This window comes from Chroicocephalus ridibundus, chromosome 1 (assembly GCF_963924245.1).
Source record: "Chroicocephalus ridibundus chromosome 1, bChrRid1.1, whole genome shotgun sequence".
NCBI classification, from domain to species: domain Eukaryota; kingdom Metazoa; phylum Chordata; class Aves; order Charadriiformes; family Laridae; genus Chroicocephalus; species Chroicocephalus ridibundus.
Genome location: NC_086284.1, coordinates 163,935,537 through 163,948,151, shown reverse-complemented (window position 1 = coordinate 163,948,151; position 12,615 = coordinate 163,935,537). Strand labels below are relative to the sequence as shown.

The window sequence follows — 12,615 nt, the reverse complement described above, 5'->3', positions numbered from 1 at the left end:
GTGCGGCCCGCCCTTCATTCTGATTGGAGAGCATGCCTGCCTGTCAGCCCTGCCTGGGCACCGCCTCCGCCGCCCGCCTCGCCTCTCTCCTCGCCTTTCTTCTCCCCGCTCCCTCGAACTCCCCATTGGCTGCGCCCACGGGGGCGCGGCGCCTACGATTGGTCGAGAAGATACGGCCCGCCCCATTGCTATAGCGACGACCCTCCCCTCCCTCTCTCCCCCCGCCCCGCCCGGCCCGGCCCGGACCGTGAGGGGATGGAGGGCAGTGGCGGGGCCGCCGCAGCGCCCGGTGCGGAGCTGGGACCGGAGCCGGAGCCAGAACCGGAGGCCGGGCTGGCGCTGGGGCCGGCGGCGGACGCCCCGCTCGGCTACCTGCACGTCGTGTGGCAGCGGGAGGAGCCCGCGGGCAAGATCCCGGCCCGCCGCCTGCGCAGGGCCGCCCGCCTACATCGCCGGCTGGGGCCTACGGGGAAGGAGAGCCACGGTGAGCGGAGAGGGGGACCGCGGGGAGCGTCCCTCCCCGGGACGGCCCATCCCTCGCACGGGGAGCGGCCGTACTGCCGGCCAGGCCTCGGTGGGGTGGAGAGGCTGCGATCTGGGGAGCCGGTACAGCTTCGGCTTTCCCTGTGCGAGGCCTCTGCTCGGATCCGAGTCGGATCTGCTCGGTGGACGGCTTGGGGAGGCATCTTTGCCCCTGCCAGGGAAGGGTGTCCGTCAGGAGTGGGAGGGCCCGTGGCCGGCCTCAGGAGGAGGCAAAGAGAGCACTTCTTACCCGGTATCTTGATCTCCTGCTTCCCCTTCTCTGGGCTGAGCCAGCACCAGCATGGTTTGGGCCCTGCACCCGAACTTGAGCGCCGAGGTGGGATGTTTCGGTAGGGAAACACTCCTTTTTCCTCTGTGTTTTCCAGTGATTGCTTTCTTTTCTCCATAGCTCTGAAAAGGCTGCGTGAAGCTGCCAATAGCAACGACTTGGACACAGGTAAGACTTCTGCCAATCCTACTCAAGACCTCTTTCTGGAAGGGCAGTTTTGTCGAGGACATTTATTTTAGGAGAGGAGGAAGAGGAAGGTGCAGATAGTTTGCAGGCATAGTGCTTTAAATGTTGCAAATCTAGAAACTGCTTTTCTGGAGCCTTGTTTCATGCTCTGAGCAGAGTGAGGCTGTTATAATATTTGCTTTTTCACTTCATCTGGTTCATAGTGTTAGTTTTCCAGATGCCTCGAGCTAAATCAGCACTGTACTATTGCACCTTTTTTTGGTATGTAACTTTGGCCCAATTGTAAGCAGCAAGAGAGTAGTGTTGCGGTAAGGTGGAAAAGTTATGATTATCTAAGTCATGCCCTGTGTGATGAGACAATGTGACCCAGTAGATCAAACCAGGACCAGTGCTGGACTCTGCCTCTCACAGCGACTTCAGAGAAGGCTTATGGCCTATTCGTGACTCCCTTTACCTCTCTGTACTGTAGATTAGGTGGCGTTTGATATGAAGTGTTCAGCAGCAATATTGGCATATATTATCTACCCCTTATCATTGTCCCTCCTTAGACTATATTGTCCCCTCAGCTGTGCTGGCTTAACTGTTCATTGGGCCATTCTTTGAACAGAGTTGAAAAATTCTGTTGTAGAATTGTACAAACTCCCAGTATATCAGGATGGAAGGTTGTCTGGCGTGCTTCACCCTTCAGCTCCACAACACAGCTGTTTTTGTGGACTGATGGATAAAGTTAATCTTTGAGCTCTATCAGTACAGAAAGGCCCGGCTTCAGTTCATCAAGTCAAGAGTAAGAATGAAAGAATCAGGGTTTATGAAAGTCTTGATTTCAGTCTATCTTAGAGTTTTACACCTGTATTTGATACAGAGGTTCCCCTGTTTAGTGTCCTGCTGTGTTTTGTGTACTCTGCAACTTGAGGAAGTGTTTGATGATGAATTTATTCTTCATCAAAAGTAAAAACGTTTGCTGCTTCCTGTGGTGGCACTGGGTGGGAGAGGTTATGTTATTTCCTACTTACTTCAGGAAAGGACTAGGTAAAACCTTCCCCATTAATGGTTCTCACTATCAGTCTCCCTGTCTTTCTTGTGGAGTATCAAACGTCCCCCATTAATGCCACTTCCATCTTTTCAGGTGTTCCTTTCACTTCTGTACCACACTTAAAGCAGCAGGTATACAGGAAGAAATTCAAATGTGGCTATAATTTGATCTCTGGAAGCTGAGACGAATGGTGACTTTCAGTGGTCCGAGCTATCTAGTTTCTTATCTCCAATATTGGTCAGTCTTGACTGTTGCAGGATGTGCTATTAAAGATCTCAAAATATAGCAAATCTGTCAGTATTTTTAACAGCTACGGAACGAGCTTTATTTTACACACCAATTACTATATCAGGATAATCTCTAAACAACAGGAGTAATAGCCCGTACAGGTGCCCTTATATGTGTTGCTGTAGGTGCTACTTTTATGCCCCTAATCTTTTCAGCCTTTACTGGTCTCTTTGCCTTTGTTATACCCAGTATTGGAGAGTCATACTAGTTTCTCTGTCTTTCTGTGTGAGCAGGTTTTTCCTTCTTATCTGACAAAAGGAGGTAGTTCAGGTTACAAGAAGTGCTAGTGGTGACATTGAAGAAGTAGCCGGGTGGAAAAGCAGGGGGAACAAGTGCAAGTAGATGATGGTATGGCTACTTGGGCTGTTCACTACTTCGCTTCAGTACATCATCTCCTCAGGGTACGTTTGCACTGCTGTTGGCAGCAGTTGTTGGTGCACTCGCCTCCCTGCTTCCCAATCAATAGCCACCATTAGTATGGTGAAAACTAGGTGTTTGAGATGAATCTAGGAAGTGGCGTATTCAAAACAGGTGTGAAGAGGAGGCTTTTCTCACTGCATGTGGTTACACTGTGAAACTTCTCACCATGGATCCATGTTGATGAGAAAAGTTTACACAGATGCAGAAAATGACCATGCAAATCTACAGAGAAAGCCCATGGAGGGCTAGTAAGCACAGGATGCTAATTCTAGCTTGGGAAGTGCCTGAGATGCAGCTGACTAAAGGCTGTGAGAATTAGCCCCACATCCTTGCCATCTTTTTATACTCTTCTGTAGGCGTTTGCTGCTGATTGTCCTAGGAGCTTGAATATTTGGCTAGATAGATCCTTAGCCTTAGCCATTACAGCTGTTGGCTTATCTTTTATGCAGTACATGGAAGCTGCTGCAGGCTGTAACAGAAGGTGGAGGGAATGTTGCCGAGGCTGGTTCTGCTGAGCCAGGATACTCACTGGAGCTGGTTCAAGTCCAGTTGATTTGACAGCTGACAGAGTGTGTATCTAACCGCAGAAGAGCAGGTAACATTACCCCTTTCTGATCAGGTGCCTCTTCAGCTTACCTGCTTTCTTCTTTCCTTGGCACTGTCAGTGCAGCAACTCTTGGAGGATGGAGCTGACCCCTGTGCTGCAGACGACAAAGGCCGGACAGCCCTGCACTTTGCCTCCTGCAATGGCAACGATCACATCGGTGAGTAGGGAGGGGGAGTTTTGTCATCCGAATTCTCTGTGGCAGAGATTTCAAAGGATACTCTTTCTTTTGGTTCAGCGTGTGACAGAGGTTGCTGTTTTCCATGTGTTTTGTGGCAACCTTGCCAGCGGAGCTCTGTCTCCAGGGCTTGCCATGTCCCCCTGCTGAAGGGAGAGCAGCAGCTCCCAGCTCTCAGGCTGTACTGGTGCAGAAGGATGTTCTTAATCCCAGTTCTTCCCCTCAGGGAGCCCAGGGTAGTGACGCTGCCTGGGTTTGTGCTGGGTCCTTCTGCATTGCTGCACAAATCTCTGTCCCCTGTTTCTGGGAGGAAGTTGATGAGCTGAACAGAAGCATCCCTAAGGCAGCCTGATGGCTGCCGCGTGGACCTGTGGCCTGTGTGGGCCTGCCCTGTGGGACAAAGGGATGGGACTGACGTGGCTGTGTTTCCTTGTTTCCAGTGCAACTACTTCTGGACCACGGGGCTGACCCGAACCAGAGAGATGGGCTGGGAAACACCCCCTTACACTTGGGTAAGTGCCACACAGATGAGCTTTGCATACAGAGAGGTGAGGTGAACGCTGCCTTGCTGCTTCTTTCGTCTTCACCTTTCTCTTTCCTGTGCATCACAGTATGCATTCTCAGCTTTAAGAACCTAGGAGGGACTCTTTGCATTTCATTAGCTTCACTCCTTGTGGAGGTTTAAGGGTCAGAGGTAGAGAAAATCCACTTCCCTCCTTCTGCCAGCCCCAAGGAGCATGCCATCTGTTCCAGAGAGAGTACCTAGGCGTGAGCTTGAGGTTACCCTTAACAGTTGGGCTGTTCCTCTTTCTCATGGCAGAGAGCCATTTGGGAAGCGGCAAGCTCCATGCTTGAGCAGAAACTCCTTTGTTGTTTGCTAGTACCTCTGAGTTGTGTGTCCTGTGTTTTCCCTCCCCAGCTGCCTGCACGAACCACGTTCCTGTCATCACCACACTGCTGCGCGGAGGTAACATTTCCTCTATAACAATTACAGCCTGTCCCTTTCCTGCCCTGCCCCTGTTGATACTCCCCAGGGACACCAAGTCTTGAAGACAGACCTCACTTTCTGTCCTTGCTCATCCGTCTTGCAGGGGCCAGAGTTGATGCCTTGGATCGAGCTGGCAGAACCCCGCTGCATCTCGCTAAATCAAAGCTAAACATCCTTCAGGAAGGACTGTCCCACAGCCTGGAGGCCGTACGCCTTGAAGTGAAACAGGTAAAAGAAACAGTCCCATGATCTGGTAAGGCGGTGCAGCCCCTGGCAGTCTCCTGCACCCTTTATTTAAATACCTCTCTGTAGGCTCTTAGCTCTTCTGGGGAGAGTTTGACTTTTCCCTTCTATTTTCAGAGACCTTCCTTTTTCCCATCCACTACTCTGAATTTTTGCAGGACCTCTCTTGGCTCTGGTAGGCCAAGGATGCATTGAATGTCTTAATTCTCAGGCTGTATGGAGCACTCTCTTTTCTTCAACCACCGTGTAAGACAGATGCCTTCTGGCAGGAGAGGGACCGCAGCCTGGGGCTGTAGCCATGGCGTATGCATTCCAGCAGGGACTCTGCATTCCTAGCGCAGTCTGCCCTGCTCCGGTACGTGGAGGCATGGGGTAGGAAAGCAGTCACAGGGATGCATCACAAATGCACGAGGCGTGGGCCTCGCTTCAGGAGCCGTATAGGAGCCACAAGAATTTTCATCCTTGGTGCACAAGCACATCCTGCTGGAGCGGGAAGTCCCTACTCCTCACAGTGAGGGAAGCTAGCTAGCCCTAAAGAAAAGCTTGGTGCTTTCAGGGCTAGACCTTGTGCTGCTTCAGCTGGACCTACCTCTCTTCCCTATTCTTCAACAAGGCACAGGGATCACAAATGGTCTGTGGCTGATCAACACCTCTGGTGACGCGCTGGGCTATGATGCTGCCATTAGTGCTCTCTGGTTGTTTTGCATGTGTTCTTTGTGTGTCACGTACTCTGCCACGTACCGCAGTGTCAAGGCTGTGCTTGGCAACTTAACTGCAATTTAATTTTTCCTGTAAAAAAAATCCCAGCCTGGTGCAGCTGTCTGATGTTTGTTTCTTATGCCTGTTGGTTTCAGATTATCCAGATGTTGCGGGAATACCTGGAGCGTCTGGGGAGGCACGAGCAAAAGGAACAGCTGGATGACCTCTGCTCCAGGTTACAGATGACTAGCACAAAGGAGGAGGTAGGCAGCATTGAGCTACTGTGACTCACCTTCTTGTGTCGTGACTTCTGCGTTTAGGAGAACGCAACTGCATGAGCAAAGTGACATTGAAGGCATGGTTATGGAAGTGTTCTTGCTCACATTGGGTAAAGTGGGCAAGTTACGTGATGACTCGTGGTACTCCTTTGGGTGGGAATTCAAAATGCAGAAAACATCACTTTGCTTGGCAGCTCAGCAGAAAAGCCAAAGATCAGATGGGCTGAGAGCACAAGCATTTTAAAACCAGCATCAGCACAACTACACAGGGTTGCAGGGCCTATTTGTTTTTTTTCTACAAAAGATTGGCCCTTAGAAACAGGCTTAGAGGAAACAGCCCTGATACCATTGTTGAATTCTGGGTAATGCAGCAACATGCTTCTGTTTTAAGTACTGGTTAAATCGCATGAGGTGGAGGTCAAGCATCGACCTCCTGAGGAATGGGCAGAAGCTTTAGATTAGGACTTGTTTGATCATGAGAACAGGAGCCCTTCTCCACAGTTGTGGGACCAAAGGGATCATGTCCTAGTATAAGCTCAGTGCAGGCGTTACTCGCAGTCCTGGTGCAGGGGCGGTCCTTGCTGTGTGGGGTTTTCTTCTGTGGTGGTGGGCGACTGCACAACTGCATTCTTCTGCCTAATGGCCAACTGTATTCTGTCAGGTGGACGAGGTTACAGACCTCCTGGCCAGCTTCACGTCACTCAGCCTGCAGATGCAGAAGATGGAGAAGAGGTAAAGGGCTTTCAAATCATCTTCCTGATGCAGCAGAAGAAGCCTAAGAGAGAAAAAGAGGAAGCTGAAGCTTGCTTCCCAAATCGCTGAATAAACATTGCTGCCAGCGGCTGTTCCTGACAGATCCGCTCCCCGGTGGTGCTCAGACTGTCCCCATGGGTGCTGCCACACCTGCCTCATGGGGAGGCAGCAGGCTTTGGACAACAGAATGTTGCAGCTGAGACTTTTGGAAAAAAAAGAGCTGCTCTTCTTTTTATCAGATGAGCTGGCACTGAATAGGATACCGCTTCTGGAGATATTCTGCCTTCTCCTGAGCACTTCAGCTCTATGTAGGTGGTGGCTGATGCCATGTGCAATCACCAGCCCTGACTAGTGCACTCAGCAGCTGGCCAACGTCACCGAAACGCTTGGAACAGGCACCTTTAGCCACCTCTGCAGTACTTAATTGCAAGGGGAAGAAAGCGGATGCCTTGGACAACAGAAGGCTTTGTGCTGCGAGAAGAACACACGCTTAATTCTGCATGTTAGCAGCTGCGCAAACACTGCCTTGAGACACACGCACCGAGGCTTAATCCTAACCTTCCCCAGAGCTTGTGGTCAGAGGGCAGAGAATCTGTCTGATTACAAATTGGATACAAAGCTTTTAATCACTAGACTAACAGCTTTCACTGGCCCCAGTTTTTAAATCTGCTGCAAGTTAGTGCTTAAATATTACAGTGAAACACTTGCAAAAAATACCCAGTTAGACAGCTAGTGGGTCAGGGCTGCCTGATGCAAGAATAAGGTTTGGGGGGTGATTTAATCCTAGCACAGTTTTAAGCAGACATCTACATCTTGCAGAAATACCCACCGTAACCGACTCTTGTGTTTCCTGTTACTGGCGCTCTCGGGCAAGACGTCCAGTTGCAATAGGAGGTGGTGTGTACTCAGCCGTATTACTGGGCTGGGATGGAGGTGGATTTACGGCTGCCTCCGCAGCACCAAACCCAGAGCTGACCCATACTGTGTTTGTTGCTTGTCGTGGAGAGATGCTGCTCCAGGACCTTAAGTGCGGCCTGAGGAACGAGTTATGACCTCTGCTGGGAGCCTGAAGTGATGCAGGATGAAGGATGCAGGGAATTGCCCTTGCTAATCTCTTGCTTCTGCACCGCTGTGGTTAGTAATGAAGATGTAGATAGCTTTGGGAGCAAGGATCCATAAAATCTTGTTGGTAGGGTGCAAATAGCAGCAGGGTGACAATAACATGCCCAGTAGTAATCCGAGTTCCCACCTGTGTACCACACAGTATGCTGATAGCGATACCCATCCCACAGCTTGGGAATCGCCGGTTTGGAAGTGCCCATTCTTAGGATTCAGCTTAACCATGAAACGAACACAGTTTGGAGCATTCTTCAGAGACCTTCAGGTCAGCATGTTCTCTAATATCTGGCCTCTTGTACAGGGAAAGGCTAAGCGGACCTCCGTGTTCAAAGCTGAGATACCAGAAATACACATGGCTTCTAGAAGGGTTCCTCGGTGGGGTTCTGGTGGCCGTGGCTGGCACTAATGGCCTTGTGGTTTGGCTGGAGCTGTCACTGAATACCAATACGATATGGTTGGGTGGGAAGGATACTGAGGGGGTGGGAGACAATCTGACCTTTTTGTATTTCGAACTCCAATAAAATCCTGTCAGCCTTTTTAGACTCCTCAGCCAAGTTCTCTCTTTTTTTCAGAGTGGCTCATTCTTTACGTATGTTCTAGGCCTCAGGCACAGCACCGGACTCGGTAACTGCTGCTCTCATACCCGGTACTGAAATTAGAAGTGACAACACAACGTCGCTTAAATTCAAACACCGGTCTGTTTGCAGATCGAAGTACGCGGTTGCTGACTCACCTTCTGATCTTGGATCCCGCAGCCAAGAAATCCAAACTTTAAATATAGTTAGTTGCTGTGAAACCATAGAAATAGAGGAAAGAGAATCTCAGGGGGATTGATTCAAGCTGGAAGATGGGCCGTTTTGCAAAGAGGAAAAGCAGCCTTGCCCAGCCTGCTCTCCTGCGTTAAGTATGGAGCTGGTGGGGAGAAGGCGGCTGAACTCGTGCCTTGCCCCATGCCAGATAAAATGGCTGTGCTGTGACGAGACAGCCAGGGGATGAGGGGCTGGGGAGAGACATCTGGGCAGGGCGGGGAATTTCCAGGGTGGTCCCTGTGTGAGGAGTGGGTGATCTTCTTGTGCAGTCTTTACTTACCTTGTTTCTTCACAGCCAAGTCTTGGTGTCCACATACACCCAGCTCTCAACGCTTCTGCACTCAACAGCCTTGTTGCTGAGGAGACCATTAAGATGCTCAAAGAGCAGGCGGCTGAAATGCTCTCTATCGCTGCAGTTACCTTAGTTGCTGATGTTGTCCACAAACCGTGCGCAGCTTGGAAGCTTCCCTCAAAACCAGGAATACGTCTAGCTGGGACTCAGAGCGAAGCTTTTAGCCTGAGCGCATGTGATGAAGTTGTCCACAGCTCTCCAGGTCTTTGGCTTGCCTGGTGCTGGAGTTTTTCGTAACTGCTCCTGAGTGTACGTTTGGAGGGGAAAGGCGGGGGGTGCTGCAGCAACAGCTTGCTTCTTTTGGAGCACTGCTCCTTCCATGGGAGATGAGACATCCCTGGCAGTCCCAGGGAGACTGGCACGGTGAGCTGAGGCAAATAAAACAAGCAGGCTTATAGAAAATTTTGCTGCCGCTTTAGCGATAACACCGGATAAGAAAGAGAAAAGGGGGATCTGGTTTTCAGGGGGAGAAAAAAGCAGCATGGAGGAATCACTGCAGTCAGTTCTGCTTTCCCGCCTTGGGGCTGGAGCGCTGGGCTGCTGAAAGCCATGTCACATGTTTGGCACTGGACTGAGAAAAATTTTAGGTTTCTTTGTGCCAGCTGGTCGTGCCAAAGCCTTGGCTGCCCTGCCATGCTCAGCAGCTTTATCTCAAAAGAGAGTTAGGTGCTGGGGAGGGAAAGAAGGAAAGAAAAGGTTCCAGGGGAGGAGGAGAGTGTGGGTGGCTTCACGCTGTGCCAAGAACAGTTCACTGGCGCTGTTTGCTTTTTCTGCTGCTCCTCACCTAGAGACTTTGGCCTCTCCCAGAAGCTTTTCCCACTGCCTTTGCATCCCAGGCCACAGATTTCCCTGTACAACCCATAGGTGGGAGGCTGGTGGCAGCTCTCTGCCTATCCCAGAGGTGTCTGCTGCAGTAACAGAGAATGGAAACAACAGCACGGGTTTCCCTCTGCTATTTATTTTGCCATTAAACTCAGTCCAACCTCCTCAGTTCCCATGTGCTACATGATCAAACACACCTCCCAGGTCCCTTTCCTGAGCGGAGGTACATCCCTCTCCTCAGGGCCGTGATGTCAACCAGGACTTGATCCAGGGCCCTGCTTCTCCCTCGTCACTGCCTGGCCTCCAAACACACTCCATTTCCCCTCCTCATTCAGAGCACGGCTCTGCAGTGATGTGCTGAATCCCCAGCCGCTGAACCCAGCAGCAACCTCCCTGGCTCTGCAGCCGCCGCTGTGCTGTAAGACGCAACCAAAACCAGCCAGGTTGAGGATCTGGCTCACCCAAGCAAGCCAAGACTGAAAGCTCTGCCTGTGTCTCACCGAGGACCCACGGCAGAAGCAACAGCCCTGAACAAAGCCTCCCCACCAAGGCTGCATGGGTGTTAAGCAAAAAGCCTTTCTCTGAAGTGGCCACTCACCCATGCACGCGAGCGCAGAGTGCACGCTGCAGTATGTGCAAACACCAAGAATCTCTTCCACTCTTCAGCAGCTGAAATAATTAAACTCCAGGGTATTGAGCCAGCATCTGAACTCCATTACTTCTTCCACCTTTGCCTTTCTAGCAGACTCCAAATCCATCACCGTAATTATCTGCGCTGCTAAAGAAGCCCCACAAAGCATCTCTGGCAAACCTCCCACACTTTCATCTGCTTCCTCCGCTCATTCCGTGAGCAAGGCAGATCTCCTCTGTCATGGAAAGGTACTTGAGGAAAAAATGCCTTCTTCGTGCACTGTGCCTGGCCAGTGTGGGAAGGCAGCTCAGGGCCCACAGGGCGACTAGGTGGAAGAGCCAGCAGTTTTGATTAGGAAGCTGATAAAGGTGATATGGCAAATAGCGTTCTTCTGGGATTTTCTGAAAGCTCTGAGAGGGGAAGAGAGCACGTGGTTGTCAGAAGAATTAAAATAATCAGCTATCACCCTGCTAAGGCTGGCCATGAATTAGGAACCAGCAGCTAAACCCAAAAGCAAATAAGCAGAATTCCCTATAGCTAATAGTGCTATGTGCCCTGACCCACCCCTGTCACACCGTTCCCTCTCTGCTCTTGCCATGAGGTGCATTTGCAGTGCCATCCTGGCTGTTTGCAGAGTGTCTGTACAAGGTCCTGTTCCCGAGAGTGCAGGGGCAACGCTTGAGCCGCCTCCTTGCTCTGCCGGGGAATTAGGAGCCGTCCCTGTAACAGCTTACCCTACCCACACCCCACGTGTCTGCAGAGAGGGAAACCCCCACCAGCGCTGCCAGATTTATCATAGAATCACAGAATGGTTCGGGTTGGAAGGGACCTTAAAGATCATCTAGTTCCAGCCCCCCTGCCATGGGCAGGGACACCTCCCACTGGACCAGGCTGCTCAAAGCCCCATCCAGCCTGGCCTTGAACACTTCCAGGGATGGAGCATCCGCAGCCTCTCTGGGCAACCTGTGCCAGTGCCTCACCACCCTCACAGTAAAGAATTTCTTCCTAATTTGCACGTGAGTTTCTTGGTACCTGGGTCTGACACCTCCCAGCAGCATCAGGCTCATGGCAGGCACTCTGGGGAGGTGCCCGGCCACCAGAACTGGCACACAACTGGCAGGACTAAGCTGGTCTGCATATGCCTGGCTTGCAGGGGAGCTGGTGCTGGCCACTAGCTGCAAAGCCCCAACCTGCCCTCGCCCCTCCTGTCCCCTCTGCCAGCTCCCGGTGTGGCCAACTGGCCTCTGCAGGGTTAAAGCCAAGCTCATCAGCCCGAGTGATGACAACTGAAAAAGAAAATATAAGCAAGGAGTCATTAATTAAGGCAAGAAGCTGGGAGCGGAGACCACAGAATGCTAATCAGTCTGGAGAGGAGGCTGTTTGGAAAGCAGCAATCAAGCTCCTTCAGCTTTAATTAAACTCTGCTCTATATCAAGGACATGACACCTTTTCTTCACCTCTGCCTTCAAGCTGTGAAACTGTTTGGAGTCTGTACGCTGTTACTGAGCAGACAGGAATTCCCTTCTGGCTCCGGAGCCTCTCCAAGCCAAGCTCAGGACCTGCCTTTTCCACTCACATGTTCTCCAAAACTGGGACTTAGCACCAGACAGAGCTTAGGGATGGGAGCCGGGGCTTGCAGACGCTTGCCGTGCTAAATACATCTTCTCCCACAGGTTTTCTCCCTGTCTTCTCTGTCTTCACCCCAACGTGCAGCAGTCAGTCCTGGCGTGATCCACTCCTTTTGCAAGCCAGGACGAGGAGGAGCAGGATCAAGAGGGAGCAACAGCCTGGCCACAATCGGGCAAGAACAGGCAGCGTCCGGCTGTGCCACATCACTGCTCCCGACCGCCATTCCCTTCTCCCTCCGATGTTTTGGGCTGCGAAGTGGGGCCTCACTGCCAGAAATGATGCAGATATTCATATTACCTGGAGGCTGCTGGTGGCCACGCGAGCTGGCCACCAGCCACAGCATTGCGTGCAAAGGGCGGCTGCAGGACTCGCCATCCCTGGGAAGGTAGGCAAAGCACGCTGGGCACGTTGCCAAAAGTCATCGGCTGCAGAGGAGCAGCAGCCGCTACAGAGGAAGGGAGACGGAGAAATCAGAAACAGGGATAGGAGACGGGGGAGGCTCAAGGTGCAGAGAGCAACATCAAACACTTGGATGGAAAAACAAAAATAATTCCCAGTGCAGCTCTTTGTCTGGCCTCAGCACGGGGAAAGCGATGTCCTCGGAGCCGAGCTCTGGCGAGGTGTGCAGCAGCTTCAGCGAGGGTTAGAAATACCACATCGCCTGGGAATTTTAAGAGCGGGCAGGTCAAAGCAATAAGGGAAGATTTACCCAAGCAGAAGCAAGGGATGGAAAGAGAAGAGAAATAAGGGGGGGGGCGCTCGTGGCTCTGCT

At 51.6% G+C, this 12,615-nt stretch overlaps 1 protein-coding gene across 1 annotated transcript; it reads left to right on the top strand.

The window, feature by feature from the left end:
* The first annotated feature begins 230 nt into the window (after positions 1–230).
* ANKRD54 (ankyrin repeat domain 54) lies at positions 231–8,109 on the top strand. The gene is made up of 8 exons (XM_063322326.1): positions 231–484; positions 932–979; positions 3,404–3,502; positions 3,961–4,032; positions 4,440–4,487; positions 4,612–4,736; positions 5,606–5,713; positions 6,390–8,109. The coding sequence occupies exons 1-8, from the start codon at positions 256–258 to the stop codon at positions 6,462–6,464; spliced, it is 804 nt and encodes a 267-aa protein (XP_063178396.1). The 5' UTR covers positions 231–255; the 3' UTR covers positions 6,465–8,109.
* The last annotated feature ends 4,506 nt before the right edge of the window (positions 8,110–12,615 follow it).